This window comes from Oncorhynchus kisutch, linkage group LG16 (genome assembly GCF_002021735.2).
Source record: "Oncorhynchus kisutch isolate 150728-3 linkage group LG16, Okis_V2, whole genome shotgun sequence".
Taxonomy (NCBI): Eukaryota; Metazoa; Chordata; class Actinopteri; order Salmoniformes; family Salmonidae; genus Oncorhynchus; species Oncorhynchus kisutch.
In genome coordinates, this window is record NC_034189.2 from 27,342,371 (window position 1) to 27,362,222 (window position 19,852).

The 19,852-nt window shown below is 44.1% G+C and overlaps 1 protein-coding gene across 1 annotated transcript in view; it reads left to right on the forward strand.

Annotated features, from left to right (window-relative positions):
- Window positions 1-445: 445 nt before the first annotated feature.
- Window positions 446-19,852, forward strand: part of LOC109906581 (mitogen-activated protein kinase kinase kinase 11) — a 39,910-nt gene continuing 20,503 nt past the window's right edge. The window contains exon 1 of the mRNA XM_020504339.2: window positions 446-2,380. Coding sequence (XP_020359928.2) covers window positions 1,627-2,380 — 754 coding nt within the window. The 5' untranslated portion in view covers window positions 446-1,626. The remainder of the gene's footprint in view (window positions 2,381-19,852) is intronic.

The following is a 19,852-nucleotide window of genomic DNA, read 5'->3' on the forward strand; positions in this document are numbered from 1 at the left end:
TACGAGTGTATTTATTTCTCACACAGATATTCCAGTGAACCTCAAATATAGAAAACGGGAATTAGTCCGCATATTACTGCTGCCTCCACCAGAACGCGAGTTGCGTTGTTTCTGTCACCTGGGGCGTATTCATTCCGCCGATTCTGTTGTAAAACATTTCTTCAATGTAAGCAAACGAAAAGAAATGGGGAGTGACCTAACTGAATTTGTCCAAAGTAAACTCTGGGTTTAGTTGTAAGAACGGAAGCACTGTTTGGACTAATGGAGAGTTCGTTTTGCATGGCCCCGTGCCCCGGGAGAGTGGAGATAATATTGAAGGACCAATGGAATGGTCAAAAATCTACTGACTCCGCCCAGGGGCACCGGACCATGAAACACGAAATCGCCCAATGATTAAACCCCTGACGCTTTCTTTTCCTGCTGGGAAAAAAGTTACTAAACCACACCCTCTTCTCTGACTGTAGGCACAGACGTAGAGTGGTTCGAGAACGGAACGACGGCTAAAGGAAGTAGGGGACATGATAACAATAATGCATCTATCATGACGCTTTTTGGACATCGGTAATAACAACGAGCTTGTCGGAGCTTGGCACTAAAGTATCGTTACGCACGACGGACAATACATGATTTGTTTCCGGTGTGCGGTTCTCTTTAAAAAAAAAAAGTAGACTCAGAAGCAGGATCGTGCAGTTCTTCCTGTTGCCAACTCGGTGGATATAAAGTTATTATGGAATATACCGACTTGTACAATTGAGACATTGTATATCACCACCGGGCGAGACAGCAAATATGCATACAGTTGGGCAAACGGATGTGAGATTTGTTGACAGAACGCATAGAAGTTTCGTCCAGATACCGTTGATCGTGCTGTAGGTTTAGGGCGAGTTGGTCAGCTTTGAAATTTGCGGTAAAGCACGGGGTTCGCCTGACTGAACGCTCCTTTCCTGCTATTCTTCTCGTCTTTTCAGCGCTTCCTGCTTATGACGGCCACGGCACTTAATGGCTAAAAATACAGACAGCTCTAAATGGACAACTAAATGGAGTTGAGCTCTTTTGTTGAGGTTATTATTGTCCAATGTTCTGGATATTTTACAACCACCTGATGCTAATTTTAGTGACTGATCCATCCAGTTCTCTGCACAGTCTTGGTTTTGTTATAATGGAATAAGTTCCCCTTTATTTGAAATTCCAATCTCAGCACATACTCATTGGTTAATATGTGACTGTGTGGTATAATAATAGAGTAATTAAGTGAACTATGTGCTCAAACCACACATTGAAACACCACATAAGTTAAGTATCAACTTGCTTTATGGAGACAATTCTGCCATTTTACAAATTGGAACACTTTGGCAGAACTGGTCACATCCATGGCCTTTGTTTGATCGTTGCCAGCTCCAATGGAAACATAAGCAGTCCATGTCGAGTCGTATGAGAGGCGCTTTTTATCCTGTTATCTTTGAACACTGTTGTGTTCCTGTTGGCCAGGCCTTTGAATGCATTTCACAGGTCCCTGATGAACCAACTAGACACAGAGGAACGGGAGAGTGGCGCAATAAAGTACTCTATTGTGCTTTATTTTGGAAAATCTAACCCGGTGTCTGAGCATTTGCTCATTGCGGCTCCATGGAGCCGCTGAAGACCATTTTTCCCCGCGGCCCACTGTCGAACTGGAAAGGTTTGGATCAATCGCAAAAAGGGAACTTCACCAATACTGTGTGGACGGCTTTATTCGACTATGAGGCGTCCGGTAAAGACGAGCTCACCCTCCACAAAGGTGACCTGGTGGAAGTCCTGTCGCTGGACTCTGAGATATCCGGTGACGAAGGCTGGTGGGCGGGCAAAGTCAACAACAAAGTGGGCATCTTCCCCTCAAACTACGTGTCCTTCAAGCCCCCTTCATATGGGAAACTGCAGGGCACTGGGGTCGGGGAGCTTGGGCCAGCCGTGGTGGGGGAGTTCGAACCCGAGGCTGTGGATTTCAGGGAGCTGAGCCTCGAGGAGGTCATTGGGGTCGGAGGCTTCGGCAAGGTGTATCGCGGTACGTGGAGAGGTGGGCTGGTGGCCGTGAAGGCGGCCCGCCAGGACCCGGACGAGGACATCAGCGTGACGGCCCAGAACGTGCGTCAGGAGGCCCGGCTGTTTGCCATGCTCACTCATCCCAACATCATCGCCCTCAAAGGGGTTTGCTTACGGGAACCCAACTTGTGCCTCATCATGGAGTACGCATCCGGTGGCGCACTGAGCCGAGCATTGGCCGGGCGGCGCATCCCACCGCACGTCCTGGTCAACTGGGCGGTGCAGATCGCCAGGGGCATGCTCTACCTGCACACGGAGGCCATTGTTCCTGTCATCCACCGTGACCTTAAGTCTAACAACAGTAAGTCCCTGCACTAGGCCCGTCTATGTCCAAGAGCTTTTTTTTTTTTACACGATGCACAGTGGTTAGAACATTGTTATATACAACACCTAGTGAGACCCAGAAGGTCATATCCAGGTGAATTAGTGGCATTTCCTTAGCTCCATGACAAACTATCAAGTTCAGTTTCACCTGGACACTTGGCTCTGAGTGAAATGCTGGTATGCTACCTTTTTGGCCTACAGGACTCAGGCAGGGGATTGTCAGGACATGTGCACTGCAGGCTAGGGTATATGTTGTATCACCACAAGATACACCACAAGATACACCACACAGTTTGCCCCCCCCCAACTACAATATTGACTTTAATATCTCACAATTTACAAGTACAAACATCCCACCTTTTAGACAAATGCAATTTTACACCCACACACTAATGCTACACACACACACACACATCACAACTTCTGCTACCAGACTCTTATTATACTGCTCAATTTATACACTTGTCCCCCAATACACGTGCAAATATTGGACTACATATTGTGCCTTCCTGTTTTATACTTGCTCAAATGTATTATTCTATTCTACTGCCATTTTACTTTAGGTTCATATTATAATTTCTTATTGTTGTTTCATTGTCGAGAAGGAACCTGAACGTAAGTGTTCAGCGTTTATACCATACTTATCCCGTACATGTGACTCATTTAAAGTTTCAACTTGATTGTGAAAGTCTAGTGAGCATTTCTCGATAACGAGACCAGCTGCTTCGCGAGCAAAAGGTCAAGAATTCTAGTGGATGCATTTCAAGTCCGTCACAATTCACCCTTTGGACTTGTGGGAATAACAGTGATATAGGTGTTTTGGACTCTGGCCACGTAGACCTATACCATGGACCTTATACCACATCAAATAGATGTAGTGAAGGTGATACAGAGAGAATTCAACTCTCTCAATCCATAACAAACGGTTGTTGGAACTGTCAGGCTGAGTGTGTCCAAGTGACATTGATAGTCAAAACACAAGGCCACCTGAATTCACACACCGAGGCAAAACCATTATTATACCTTTTGACAAGTCCAATAATCCGTGTCAGAGGCTCAGTAATGTTCAGGGTTTGTAATTGTTCTCTCTGTATTACCTCTTTTATCGTTTGTTAAAATCACCAAATAATCCCTCTGAACAGCCATGTTACCTTACGCAAAATATCAAGGTAATTTTTTATTTTTTTGACTCGACCGGCACCACTTCTTAGAATATGGGCCTTGGTAGGTCGGCGTTAGTAGTTTTATACCCAGTTTCACGGTTTTCGGTCACACCTATCCCTAGTTAGGCCAAAGTATCACTGTTTTCAGTACATATTCATTGATTCTCACAATGCACAATCCTTTCACTTGTTCCACTGCACCTTTCCTCTCTCAACCCTCGACTTGCTTCATGACCCAGGACAATTACTTTTTCACTTTAATATGTCTGCAAACAAAGACCATTGATTTCAAAGTTTAACCAACCATACAACTCTATGCACAGGGACTACTTTGAAACATTTCCCCCAAAAAAAACATTTAGTAGAAGAACTGTGCAGATTAAACTTTGGGTAACGGAATTTCGATAAACTCTTTCTCAGGTTTTTATGCGACCATGTTTTCCAAAAACTCTTAAATATCCACTCCGAATTAAGATTGAAAGATGTCTGCAGAAATAATGGAGACTGACAATGGCACCTTGAGTTTGAAGAAATCTCTAATTATTGAACTCCAGCAAGTGAGTTGGATTTACACCCAGTAACAGAATTTCATCATGGGTCTCTTGCCTGAACTAAACAGAAATTGATAAAAATGTAATTCTCCTCATGTTTTGACATCACAGCGCAGAACAGCAGAGTACAGTAGAGTACAATGCAGCACACCAGAGAGTACAGTACAATGTACGGTACTCTACTTTTCTGTACTGTACTACTGTAGTGTACTGTACCCTACTGTGCTCTACTCACTGTACTGTGCTTTGCTATCCAAACTTGTGAAATATACTCGTGAAGTATCTATGACGGGGTCCAGATTTGGTCCGGTCCGTCTGTGGACGTTATTAACATCAAGGCCAGGGTGGAATGACCAAATTTCATCTACTTTTCAACATCCATGGACCTCTGGCGTCGGTCCGTGCTCAGTGGTTGAGGATGCTGGTTACAGTCAATGGAAAGAGAGGGGACTCATGGGTAGGTGTCAGTGAGAGGTTGGGAGAGGTGACATTAAACTGGAGAGTGAGAGAGCGGGAGGGAGGAGTTTAATACTCTTTGTTTGACCACCAGACAACAGAAAGCTAAATAAAACCGGTGTGAGCTGAACATAACAGTATGCCAGTGGAAGAGAGACCAGTAGCAGGTGACCCAACTGTAGTTTGTGACTATGGTGATTTCCCAATGGTTACCAATTAATTTGTGGTATTTCCGTTACTGAATTACAAGTTTTTAAGTCTCTCAATTCATATACAAATTTGATATCAGTAAAATCACTAACTTATTTGTAGGTCTACCATTACTTGTTACTTATTTAAACTTTCATTATCCTCCATGAAGGAGAGAAATTGGAAAATATATTAAGGATATCTAGGTATTTGGGAAAGGAATTAAGGCAGTATTTCTTAAACTTACTGAAGGTAAACAATTTCTCAAACTAAATATGAATGTTGATTTTAGTTTGCAAGGGTCATCACATCAACACTTGTGTTTTGTGTATTTCTGATAGCTTTTTAAGTCTATTTCTGGTAGATATTTTGTATGACCCATTTTCCATCTGTTTATCCAGAAATCAAAGCCTTTATTTATAGCACATTTTTAAGATGGAAAATGTATCTACATCTTAATTTCCCCAAAATATAGACTCTCTTAGCTTTCATTTGACACCAAATGTGATACGCTCCTATGAACTAACAATTGTTAGTGCTCATGTGTCCTTTTTTTTTTAGAGGGAAATGCCCCCCCCACTGTTCAGACTGAGCAGACATCAACGAAACCCACTGGACTGGAAAACACCCATGTTGTGTAAAGAAAAGCTTTTTAAATGCAGGGTTTATAGGCTATATGGAGCGGCACATCCAACACAGTCCCTCTCTACCTCCTACCTTTTATGTTTTTTAAATTTAATTCTCTGAAGCTTTGTCCCAGGCCTGCCTTTACTTGTCTCGATCCTGCTGTTTGGGGAAGGAGATGTCTGTGTTTTAGAGAGAGAGAGCGAGAGATCTTCCTTCAGTGTTTCACCAGTCACTTTTTAAAGTGTACGGGTGAACCAAGGAAAGTATCAAGGAAAGGTGCACACTATTCAAGTTGGCGCCATTGAAAATGCAATGAGGTTCGAGCTTCTAAAATTGGACACAAGCCACTGACACACAGAGAGGCCTTACATTCAATAAGACAGTAAGTGAAAGGAGAAAGGTTGAGAAAGGTCAGGTTCAGAGAAAGACGTTCACTACACGATAACGATGATTTTAAAAGTGAATTAAAGGCATTGTTTAATGAACTGTTGCAATTTCTTCCAGCCAAACCTCTATTTCATGTAGATGACATGTTCTAGAAGGGTCCAGACCAGTAGTGGTGCGTGGGTAAAATCACTGAGGAAGCCAAGTCAGTAAATAAGCCACATTACAACTTATGTTGTGATAATTGCATTGTTTTGCTATATAACAACCGCGATATACAATCAGGCCATGACAACAGAAGACATCGATCACACAGCGGCAAAATAAATTCAACTACACGTTGCTCTCCGGTTTTGTGATGAAACAAACGTACATCTGTCCAGTGAAGTCCACAAAGCAAACGATGCATCCAAACAGATACTTTTGGTCATGTAGTGCATGTGGAAAACTGCTCTTTGAACATCTCATTCCAAAATCATGGGCATTAATATGGAGTTGGTCCTCCCCTTTGCTGCTATAACAGCCTCCACTTTTCTGGGAAGGCTTTCCACTAGATGCTGGAACATTGCTGCGGGGACTTGCTTACAGTCAGCCACAAGCATTCGTGAGGTTTGGCACAGATGTTGGGCGATTAGGCCTGGCTCGCAGTTGGCGTTCCAATTCATCCCAAAGACGTTCGATGGGGTTGAGGTCAGGGCTCTGTGCAGGCAAGTCAAGTTCTTCCACACCGATCTCAACAAACCATTTCTGTATGGACCTCGCTCTGCGCACGGGGCATTGTCATGCTGAAACAGGAAAGGGCCTTCCCCGAACTGTATCCACAAAGTTGGAAGCACAGAATCGTCTAGAATGTCATAGTATGCTGTTGCATTAACATTTCCTTTCACTAGAACTAAAGGGCCTAGCCCGAACCATGAAAAACGGCCAAAGACCATTATTCCTCCTCCACCAAACTTTACAGTTGGCACTATGCATTGGGGCAGGTAGCATTCTGTTGGCATCCTCCAAACCCAGATTCGGCCGTCGAACTGCCAGATGGTGATGCGTGATTCATCACTCCAGAGAACACAATTCCACTGCTTCAGAGTCCAATGGCGGCGAGCTTTACACCACTTCAGCCGATGCTTGGCATTGTGCAGCTGCTCAGCCATGGAAACCCATTTCATGATGCTCCCAATGAACAGTTCTTGTGCTGACGTTGCTTCCAGAGGCTGTTTGGAACTCAGTAGGGATAGACAATTTTTACTAGCTTCAGCACTCTGCGATCCCGTTCTAAGAGCTTGTGTGGCCTACCACTTTGTGGCTAAGCCGTTGTTGCTCCTAGACATTTGCACTTCACAATAACAGAACTTACAGTTGACGGGGACAGCTCTAGCAGGCAGAAATTTTACAAACTGACTTGTTGTAAAGATGGAATCCTATGATGCCACGTTGAATGTCACTGTGCTCTTCAGTAAGGCCATTCTACTGCCACTGTTTGTCTATGGAGATTGCATGGCTGTGTGCTCGATTTTATACCCGTCAGCAGCTGGTGTGGCTGAAATAGCCGAATCCACTAATTTGATGGAGTGCCCACATGCTTTTGGGTGTATTTATAGTGTATATCACCTGTAGAATGGTCAAACAAGTTCAAGTTTAGTGTTACTGCAAGTCAGCACAAATACAACAGTATTCCAGCACCATTTCAACTTAGTATTCCAGCATAAAATCAACAAGACTATATACAAACTTAAATATACCAAAAACAATTTAGTCCAATCAATGTTGCTAAATATCATGCTTCTGTCCATGGTACTGATTTGTGGTGTGTGCGCAAGTTAGACAAGACATGTTGACTCACCCTACTTGTTGTTGAAGGCCAATGCCATCCTCTCTTTCATGTTGGCAAAATGTTGATGGCTCTCTCATTGTTAGTTTTTGTTGTCATAGTCTGCCTAGCTAAAATGCTTGCTAGCCTGACTTCCTGGCATGGGCAACAATGAACCACTAAGTTAGCTAGGTTAACTTTAGCATACTTGGCTACAGATTGAACTTCCATCGTCTCAGGCCAGTGGCACAACAAATAAATGTATGTTTGGATCAGAATCGCCATCAAAATCATTGGCCTGTACAGAGAATGAAGTCAAAACCAGAAGTCCAAATCCCCATCTCCATCCATGGCTTAGGAAAGGGACGATTCAGAAAGTTAGCTACCACAGGACATCAACACAAGCAGACCAGAATCTGACACGTTTTTTTTTCTTCTGAAAATGGCGTTTTTCCTAGGAAGTGATTTTTAATTGGTCTGAAACTAAATCCAAACTGGCCACCAGGACAACCCACAGTTGCGCTCAGCTCAACGCTGATTGGTTAATTATTTTATAGTAGTTCTGTTATCAAGGGAGGCCAAATGCTTGTTGGCATCAGTCAATCAAACGCTACGGCGGCAACATGTTATACTCTTTTGGTCCAGATGGGTCCAGACATCCTGAGACGAGGGGCGCTGTTTCCCTCGCTCGGGTGATTTCTCCGCTGAGATTCAGCCACTTGCGAATTGACAGATGAGGAAAACACAGAGACGAAAAATACATTTTTATAAAAAAAATTGTTGGTCAAATATTTGGGGAAGCCCGGCTTCCCTTGGCTTCCACGAATACACGCCACTGGTCCTGACACACGCATTTTGTGATTTCACATGTTTTTGAGAAACTTACCCCAAACAGAAAGTCATTTCCTCATCCCTGTTGTGTAGTCTGGGGGGTCTGACAAAATGTAATCTAACGTTGCAGATACATTTCGGAATTCGCACAATTTCATGTGTAGAACATCTGAAGACCTGCATCACTATACTGATCGCGTTGCCGTTTCTAAAATGATGTATTTGGGTTTTTTTTGGGGGGGGGGGACCCCCATACTACAAGGATATGGAAGGGATTTGCTGTTTTGGGGTAAGTTTCTCAAAAACGTGAAATCACAAACGTGTCTGGATGCTTTAACAGGCCATTTACATCAAAAAATAGAGATTTGGTTGTAAAAAAAAATGTTAACGTGTCCATTTTAAGGGTGAAAGACACTTTCTATAGGTGTAGAGATTTTAAAAGATAAAAGCCTGCAACTTTGTTACAAATCAGTGAAGCTGATTGTACTTACTGTGTGAATGGAAGATGCTGATTGAACAGGATCATTGAAGAAGGTGCACACAGAGGAAGGCCTTGGATGCAGGCCAGAACTGGACTTCTGTTGAAAGTAAATACAGAGGAAGGTACAGCAGAGAGGAGCCTCTTCCTCTCGCATTCCCAGTACCAGCACACACACATACCTTGGGACCCCTTATCAGTCAGTCATTGACACCTCGGCCCTCAGATACACACAATCGGTCATAAACACATTGGCTCACGCACATTATATTTACACCCACTATAAATATACACTATAGTTTGAAATCACATGGGAAATTCCACACTAAGCATTGGTGGAGTCAAACTAAATTTAATGGCCCTTTTTAAAAAATGTTTTTAAAGAAGAACTACAGTTTAAGTACATCTTGGAACATGTTTTTCTTTTCTTCCCAGAGTGGATAAGTATCTGATATACTGGTGGTATACGGATGTGTTTTTGTTCAGGGTCCTTAGCGCCGCAACGCAGCACACTGAAAACATCCCCTGTGTTGCTCTGCACTCCCAGACACACACTGGCAGTCTCTCGCTACTTACACACTCGTTCTCACACACATCAACATTCCCAAATTCACTGAGGAGAATTACGAGGGCAGTTTGGACATTTAGCCCGTAGTGGCAGCATGTGAGGTATTCAGGCCAGGATGTAAAGACATTTTGAACTTGATAAACTCCTGAGTTGTAACCCGTATTTCTATAAGTCTGGCATGTTGACTTTCGTCATCTGTAGCAGGGGCTGCTGCGGCAATAGAGTAGCTTTGCCAGTCGAGTCTATTGTCAGAGACAAACAATACTAGGCTAAAGTGTGCTGATCTAGGATCAGGTCCCCCTATCCTTGTCATCTTTTTCACAATGATCTAGGAAGGCAAAACTGATTCTAGATCAGTACTGCTCCTCTGAGATGCTGTATGAATACAGGCCCTGATATGGACATTTTGAAAGAAAATCCAAGAGGTATTGTATGTAAATTAAATGGTTAGAGATACCAATGGGGCTTGACCGTTGTGGCCAGTTAGTCACTTTTTGCTAAGTGGTAGCTTTACTTTGTAGTTTACTGGGTAAATAGGTCATGGGATGAGTAGGAGGAGATGGTACTCGTAAATTCAAATCAATAACTCATCTGCATATTCAAACCTGAAAGCAAACTATATTCTGTTTTGTGAAGTAAATAGCCTCCAACTGGAATGAGATCCTGGTCTTGGAGATAGAAACAGGTTGGATGCTAAATGTAGCCACAAATCGATTGAATAAATAACCTTGCTGTAGGTCAATTCCCATCTTCTATTTTCAATCAATCCGTAATAAAAAATAAAGTAGAACACAAAGTTGATAGCCGTTCTTGTTTGTCGCTGTTGGATGAAACGACAACATTCCAATCCCCAATCTACAGTAGCAAACGCAGCCGACAGACAGTGGCAAGGAAATACTCCCTCGGCCTCAATAGGCACAAACCTGTCCTTTTTCTCCTTTTCACTGACCGCTTCAATACCAGTGTGTTGCTGCCTAACAGGAATCACCTGTGATTGGGTGGCAGTGCCAGGTTCTGTGGAGGCTGTCAGGGCAGGGCTCAGCTGCTTTCCCATTGGAACAGTGTCTGGCGGACTGTGATAAGAGTGCAGTAGGCCCAGGAGGGGTGAGGGTAGCTGGCCTCTCCTCTAGCTCTGTGTTCCCTTCTCTTTATTTTGGAAAGGCCGGGCAAGCTGCATCCTGAGATCCCAGGGTCTGATTGGCATAGGGAGGGAGGGGGGCAGGTAGGAGCTGGCACGGGATTCCCATACACACACTGTTGGCTTGGATACACGCATGCATGGATATACACACACACACACACACACAACTAATAGTTCCAGAATAATATGCTGTGTGGAACAGAGAGCAGGAGGATGAGGGCCTGGACAACACAACTCCAGTGAATGAGAGGAGTGAGGGACCAAACGAGACACTAAGGTCACACCACAGAAGATGTGGAGAGAGAGTTCCAAAACCCAGGGAATCAGGGAGAGGTCTTTTCCAGGCTTCCAGCTAGTTCTCTCACTGGCTTGGTTTGGCATCTTTTCTAAAGTGAGCCGATGGAGAATTCTTACCATTGGTTGATATTTGGCTAGAACGATTTGACTAATTGTCCTGTTGTTATGCTTCTCTGTACATCCTGTATGCTTCTCTGTACCTGAGCATTTGTATGTGTGCATGCAGCTGTTGTACCAGAGTCGAGCAGGGGAGGCTGCTGAGGGGAGGACGGCTCATAAAGATGGCTGGAACAGCACAAACATAGTGGCATCAAACGCATTGAAAACACGTTTGATACCACTCCACTTATTCCAATCCAGCCATTAACCATGAGCCCGTCCTCCCCAATTAAGGTGGCACCAACCGGTGGAGTCGTGGTATGCTTATCATTACCGCTACATTTTTGTCGTCTCTCTCAGTAAGTTGAAACCGATTTTGATCTGTTCCAGTGCCGTTCTGCGCGATTGTGCAAACATTAGTGAACATTTCTTGTCAATCAAACCTTGATAAGCTAGCTTAACTAGCTAGATCAATGCACGACACGGGACCATCACATTGTACTATGTTGCATAAAGGGGGCCGTCTTTCAAAAAAAAGTAGGAAGTAACCGCCCACTTATACACCAGCCACCTCTGACCCGACCTCCTGACCTCTACACCCTGTGAGGTTGACCGCGGTTTGACTCCCAGGGTCTGAGTTTCCTAGGATACCAGAGAGGCCGGCGCGAAAGGGCCGACTCCGCCACAAAATCTGTCAGCGCGAGAATAAAGCACGAAGCAGGCCAAGTTAGTCTTTTTCTGTATGGAGGTCAACAAGAGTGTCACATTAAGTCAACATTAACATTGTATTGCTCATTTGCTCAAGTGAGGCTTATTTGATCAAATAGAGGTTTCGTAATATTTAGGTTGTTACAAATATCCTGATTTAAGTGGACGCACGTGGCATCCTGGCAACTTTGAGTTAAAATACAGTGCCTTGCGAAAGTATTCGGCCCCCTTGAACTTTGCGACCTTTTGCCACATTTCAGGCTTCAAACATAAAGATATAAAACTGTATTTTTTTGTGAAGAATCAACAACAAGTGGGACACAATCATGAAGTGGAACGACATTTAATGGATATTTCAAACTTTTTTAACAAATCAAAAACTGAAAAATTGGGGGTGCAAAATTATTCAGCCCCTTTACTTTCAGTGCAGCAAACTCTCTCCAGAAGTTCAGTGAGGATCTCTGAATGATCCAATGTTGACTTAAATGACTAATGATGATAAATACAATCCACCTGTGTGTAATCAAGTGTCCGTATAAATGCACCTGCACTGTGATAGTCTCAGAGGTCCGTTAAAAGCGCAGAGAGCATCATGAAGAACAAGGAACACACCAGGCAGGTCCGAGATACTGTTGTGAAGAAGTTTAAAGCCGGATTTGGATACAAAAAGATTTCCCAAGCTTTAAACATCCCAAGGAGCACTGTGCAAGCGATTAATATTGAAATGGAAGGAGAATCAGACCACTGCAAATCTACCAAGACCTGGCCGTCCCTCTAAACTTTCAGCTCATACAAGGAGAAGACTGATCAGAGATGCAGCCAAGAGGCCCATGATCACTCTGGATGAACTGCAGAGATCTACAGCTGAGGTGGGAGACTCTGTCCATAGGACAACAATCAGTCGTATATTGCACAAATCTGGCCTTTATGGAAGAGTGGCAAGAAGAAAGCCATTTCTTAAAGATATCCATAAAAAGTGTCGTTTAAAGTTTGCCACAAGCCACTTGGGAGACACACCAAACATGTGGAAGAAGGTGCTCTGGTCAGATGAAACCAAAATTGAACTTTTTGGCAACAATGCAAAACGTTATGTTTGGCGTAAAAGCAACACAGCTCATCACCCTGAACACAACATCCCCACTGTCAAACATGGTGGTGGCAGCATCATGGTTTGGGCCTGCTTTTCTTCAGCAGGGACAGGGAAGATGGTTAAAATTGATGGGAAGATGGATGGAGCCAAATACAGGACCATTCTGGAAGAAAACCTGGGACTGGGACGGAGATTTGTCTTCCAACAAGACAATGATCCAAAACATAAAGCAAAATCTACAATGGAATGGTTCAAAAATAAACATATCCAGGTGTTAGAATGGCCAAGTCAAAGTCCAGACCTGAATCCAATCGAGAATCTGTGGAAAGAACTGAAAACTGCTGTTCACAAATGCTCTCCATCCAACCTCACTGAGCTCGAGCTGTTTTGCAAGGAGGAATGGGAAAAAATTCTGTCTCGATGTGCAAAACTGATAGAGATATACCCCAAGCGACTTACAGCTGTAATCGCAGCAAAAGGTGGCGCTACAAAGTATTAACTTAAGGGGGCTGAATAATTTTGCACGCCCAATTTTTCAGTTTTTGATTTGTTCAAAAAGTTTGAAATATCCAATAAATGTCGTTCCACTTCATGATTGTGTCCCACTTGTTGTTGATTCTTCACAAAAAAATACAGTTTTATATCTTTATGTTTGAAGCCTGAAATGTGGCAAAAGGTCGCAAAGTTCAAGGGGGCCGAATACTTTCGCAAGGCACTGTATGTGTGTATATATATATATATTGGAGTTGTGCCTGTTGTTCACATGCCCTCTCATGAACTAGAATTATCTGCCTCCTTCCGCCTTTGCTGACCATGTATTCCCATTGTTAGAGCAGACAGTCCAAAACCTAGATCGTCTTTGAGGAGGCTGAGCTAATGGAGGTTAAACTTCAACGACTGATGTTAGTGTTGTCAGCTTCACTGCCTCTTGTGAAGACCGAGAGAGACTTGTAGCTATGTTGTACCATTGTTGTTTTGTATAGGTGAATTTAGCTGTTACGCACTTTAGCTGCCAAGAGGAAAATACTCAATGACTAGACTTGGTGTATGTTATGAAGAACCCCATTGACAGAGCAATCCCTTAACGCGCCCTTCTTAAGAGGAGGCCTAGGGTCTGAGGAGAACTTGTCTTTTATAATGCCAAGTAACTAAATGCCCTGTTAATACCACATCAACTCTAATATGTTTCAGGTTAATCACGAGTTGTGTTCTCTTGCAAGTTGCTGTTTTGCTGCTTTTCGTCCATATCTCTCTGTGTCTCCCTCTCTCTTTCTCTCTCTTTCGGTTTCTCTCTCTCTCTCCATCTCCCTCTATCACTATGTCAGTGTTAGAGGTTGCCAGACTGTCTGTCAGCCTATGGCTCTGTCCCTCAGGGGACAAAGCTCCCGTTCTTCGTGGGGAAAGCCCCCTCCCCTGTCGGAATTCTCCCTCGCCTACGGGCAGAGAGCAGAGCCGGCCCAAACACACAGGAGGGGAGGGCAGATAGAGATGAAATCAAATACAATTGTATTGGTTGCGTACACACATTTTGCAGATGTTATTCCAGGTGCAGTTTCTAGTTCCAAACAGTGCAGTAATACCTAACAATACACACAAATCCCCAAAACATTAAGACATATCAGAATGAGCCATGTCTGAGTCCAGAATAGAAATATATCTATATAATGGCTTGAATAGACAGTATATGAATATAAAATATGTGTACAGCAGTAGTTCTATAGGATGAGGCTTGACTAGAATACATATGAAGTGGTTATAACAGCATGTGAACGCTATTAAAAAGTGACCCGTGTTTAATGACCATGTACATAGGGCAGCGGTATCTAAGGTGTAGGTTAGAGCAATGGTTCCCACACACACACACACACCGACCATAACATCAGCCAACAGCCATGATCATATAGGGAACTCGGTGCAGCTTTCAACTTACTCTTAAAAGTTGTAAAAATAAATTGGGTAGTGCATCATCACTTTTCCTCTTCTCATGTCAGTCACTGCTGCCCTTTTCTATAGACAGCATTTTATAACTTGTCAGAAATGTCCAGATCAACTAGGGTTGAAGGTTTTACATTTTTACAATTTTTTTTAGGCCATATTGTTGTAATTTTTGTTGTCACTCAAATATCACATCAATACACATTTGACACGGCAACCTGCATAGAATCGCTCTAAAATGTGCTTTTAAAACTGCAACATTTTCTTTGCACCCCATGACAGAATGTGTAGAATTGCAGGAAATAAGCTTTAAAACCTGCAAAATTCTCTCCACCAAGAAGAGGGGGGTGAACAGTTTGTGTCAAGAACAATGCTTGTGCCCATAGAAATAGATGTGGCGCCCTCGCACGCAGGGGAGGGGCACGAGATGTTTCCCAATGCTGGAAGAGGGGGGTGCCTGAGTGAAAAAGTTTGGGAACCCCTGGGCTAGAGTTCCGGCTAGTAACAGTAACTAAGGTTCTCACCCTCTCCATCGATGGGGGTGTGCTCTCTCTGCTGTCTCCTGAAGTCCACGATCAGCTCCTTCGTTTTGTTGAGGGAGAGGTTATTATCCTGGCACCACTCTGCCAGGGTCCTCCCCTCCTCCTGTAGGCTGTCTCATTGTTGGTAATCAGGCCTACCATTGTTAAGTCGTCAGGAAACTTGATGATTTGAGTTGGAGACTTGCGTGGCCACGCAGGAGGGGGCTGGGCACGCACCCTTGTGTTGCGGTAGGGTTAACATGTTTAAATATCTTACATCAGCGCCAAAGAACGAGAGCTCACAGTCCTCGTGGTGCGGCGGTGGCCCGAGTCGGTGTTTTCCTCAAAGGTGTTAACTTGTCCCGGAGCGAGGTGTCGGTGTCCGTGACGTGTCCGAGCCGCTGAATTGCGACCCCACCTTGTCCTTGTACTGTCGTGTTGCCTCTTTATTGACTTTACAGAGGGAATATCTGGTCTGTAGACGTCCATGTTCCCACTTACCCTGCCGTGCTTAAATGCAGTGGTTCGCGCATTCAGTTTTGAGAGCGAGGGAGATATGGAAGCATGGAAAGAGAGTGTAGTGAAGTGATGGGGTAAGAAGAGAGAGAGAGAGAGAGATGAACAGTAGTTTGGTGCAGCTGGCCACTTTTTATGAATTACAGGTCAATGTCATGCTACTAATGAATTGAGTCAAGCTGGCAACACAGGTGAGCTTCTTATGTGTGCGTCCTGCCAACAGAGATTTAGGATTTCATGATACCCCCGGCCCTTATTCCGTTACCCCTTTTCCTTTCGAGATATGCCCGCTGAACACCCAAAATCTGTGTGCAACTCGCTACACTTCTTGGATCGACGTGCCTCTGAAGAATGCAAACGTGTGTTCTCTCATAAGCTGCTGTGGAAATGAAATGGGGCCACAGCCCTTCCTTGGTGGTGCGTGAAGTGCATGTCAGTGTCAGTCTCATCCACAGTTAAGATGTCAATAGCCCGAGTGCCCCTAAATAAGAGAACACGATATTTTTCTTCCCACATAGAGCAGTTGAGCTTCCTTTCCATATAGATATTCTGTTGTAGATAGGCTTGGCTGGTTTACATGTCTAGGGTCATTTCAGTGACTACCTACTCTCTTTCTTTCTTTCTCTCTCTCTGAACAACAAACAATACTAAACAGAGTCCCGTTGCCATGGGTATGTAGCTGCCGTGTCGCAGGCGTCTTTGTTTGGTTGCCCTGTCTGTGTCAGGAGGTTGTCTGGGGCTGGGCAGGCTAGCAGGGACCAACTCTGGGTCTAGTGCCACATGTCCTTGTTCACCTTATTCCCAATGAGTGACCAGTTAACTGTTACTATATCCTTACATAGGCCTGCAGACAGGACAAGTCGTGTAATGCACCCACACTGCTCGCGCGCGCCAACGAGATTCTGTGATGCCAAGGACTAAAATATAAGTAATTCCTATTTCTGACGCAGATCGCACTGAAAAATGTATTTTGCGTCGCTCGCGCATGCGACGTGTCTGGTCTGGTCAGCATGTTAAACTTCTAGTCTGGTACATCGGTTTAGTGAAACCCGAGATATGTCATGCCGTGGATGTCCATTTAAAAAAAAATGTGTTTATTTATTTAACCAGGTAGGCTAGTTGAGAACAAGTTCTCATTTACAACTGCGACCTGGCCAAGATAAAGCAAAGCAGTGCGACACAAACAACAACACAGAGTTACACATGGAATAAACAAGCGTACAGTCAATAACACAATAGAAAAAAAAGAAAGTCCATATACAGTGAGTGCAAATGGCGTGAGGAGGTAGGCAATAAATAGGCCATAATAGTGAAGTAATTACAATTTAGCAGATTAACACAAGTGATAAATGAGCAGATGATGATGTGGAAGTAGAGATACTGGTGTGCAAAAGAGCAGAAAAGTAAATAAAAACAATATGGGGATGAGGTAGGTAGATTGGGTGGGCTATTTACAGATGGACTATGTACAGCTGCAGCGATTGGTTAGCTGCTCAGATAGCTGATGTTTAAAGTTAGTGAGGGAGACATAAGTCTCCAGCGATAGTTATTTTGATTATTTTTTGCAATTCGTTCCAGTCACTGGCAGCAGAGAACAGGAAGGAAAGGCGGCCAAATGAGGTGTTGGCTTTGGGGGTGACCGGTGAGATATACCTACTGGAGCATGTGCTACGGGTGGGTGTTGTTATCATGACCATTGAGTTGAGATAAGGCGGAGCTTTAGAATGGTTACATACAAGACCGGTTCACTGTTTGTGGTTCCAGCAGCCAGTGATATTGAGGGGAGAATGGTGTGGTCATGTGTTGGGAGGGGCCAAAGGGTGTCTTAATTGAGGATGTACTCTGCCTCAACACAGGAAATGGAGGAAGAATATTGAGCGTTCTGATGCTGCTAAAACGCTGTCTATGTCTGTACGTCTCGATCATTTTTCTTTTTAGTTACTGCAAGTTATTCAAGCCGCCACAGGTCACAACCCTGGCAGACACTCGACTCGGTCAGTTTATTGTCGATAACAACCAACCCTCTCTCATCGGCGCGACTGATTTGATTCACTCACCCATATATCCCACATTCCTCTCCAGCTGTCTCAATAAGTTGCCGGAAGCCAAATGACCCCTGTTAACCCCTGTTTCTAAAAATAGGATTCGGCTTAATCTGCCTCGTAAAGCACCCTCTGTTTCGAGGAAGGGCCAGAGCCCTTTGGTCCAATTGGCGTCACTTCCTGGAGGTTAGGTCACAAGAGCAGACCGAGAGGAAATGGAGGTTATTGCCCAGAGCTTGGCTGTGTCCCAAATGCCACCCTATTGCCTATACCTATGACCATGGCCCATTGGGCTCTGGTCAAAAGTAGTACATTATGTCAGAAATAGGTTGCTATTTGGGACGTAAGCTTGTTTTGAAATGTGCTCAACACTAGTTGACTGACAAACTAGTTAGGTTTCATTGAAGAGAGTACAATAGATTAGTGTGGTAAGTATTTATCCCATCGAGGGGCTGTATACTAAAGGAGAACAACAACAACAAGAGGATGGAATGAATGGAGACTTGTTTTATTGTTGTTTACATTTCTGCTACAAGGAGGACGAGCCAATGAAAAGTCGATCGATCCAGTTTGGTTTGGTTTTTAATTTAGTCGCCTGATAACTACTAAGACCATGGGTTTTCGTGGAAATCCTATGAAGAACAGGAAGTCCATGGAAGTTTTTCTGACGCACATAAATGACAAAAAAAAAATGGTTGATTCTCCAGAAAGACAATACAGAGATGCAAAGGGACGGAGGGCATTTGTCTGGTTCTCATCCCACAATCTCATGCCATGGATCTGTGGCACGTCTGTTCACATTGAACACAGCTCCCATACCTGTGTCTGTGCTTTTAGATACGCCAATGGTATCTCTGTGTACAGTATGTATGTTTAATTGACACTGTGGGTGTGTTCCTATGGTATCTCTGTGTACAGTGTGTATGTTTTAATTGACACTGTGGGTGTGTTCCAATGGTATCTCTGTGTACAGTATGTATGTTTAATTGACACTGTGGGTGTGTTCCCATGTGTGAACATGTGTCCACTGTTCTCTCTCTCTGTCTTTCTAGTTGTTGAAATGCGTGTGTGTGTGTGTGTGTGTGTGTGTGGCCGAGCCTGCACAGTGTGAAGTGATGGTGCCAGAGGTTCATTGTGAGAGCTGAGCCTTTTCACAATACCCCCCCCCCCCACCCCACCCCACACTCTTGTGATGCATTCCTTTGTGACGTCAAACACGGCGCAGCGGCCGGCCTGCCAGGCAGAGCACAGGATGTGAGCAGAGGGAGGGAGCCAGAGACTATAGCGTTTGTGCGTGTGTGTGTGTGCGACAGAAAGAGAGGCCCGATACAGAGAGGGAGAAGGCAAGAGACGACAGACAGAAAGAAAACATGCACTTATACACTGAAAAAAACAGAAAGTGTCTGGAAATAGCAGAAGGCTTACTTCCCCATTTAAAAAAAATAAAAAATAAATGATTCCATAATTCCGACTCTCTGTCTTTCTCTCTGGACGTTGGCTGCCCGTCTCTCACCCTGAGGTTACCCATTTGGACTGCCAAAGGGGAGGGCATAGACCCGTCCTAACACATGCGTGTCATTCTAAGGCGTATTTCCAGAGCTTTCGCCTCTTCTCACCTCGCACGCGAGAGGAGGGAGGATGCCTGACCTCAGGTTTGCATGCTGAGGCGGAATAGGCTAATCCAAGGCCTCTCAATGCAGGCTGATTGTGCCTAGCATGTATTGCCCGTGCATAGCATAGCTAACCATCACGTGAAGACGTGCAGGTACAAGGTGGCCGAGAAGATGAGTATCAGGACATAAAATGAACGTGCCTCTGTATTCCATTAGCTCAGTTCTATTCCAGAGCGTATCATTCTAGATATCTATGATGAAAGGATGATATGTGCCCATTGTCTTGTTATAGAGCGGGATGTTACTGTATAGATATAGGTCTTATCAGTGTTCCTTTCTTCTTCTAAGTCTGATCTCACCGATCTAAAAGAATAAAGGGAAGAGGATGTGAAAGGCGTGTGTGTGTGTGTGTGTGTGTGTGTGTGTGTGTGTG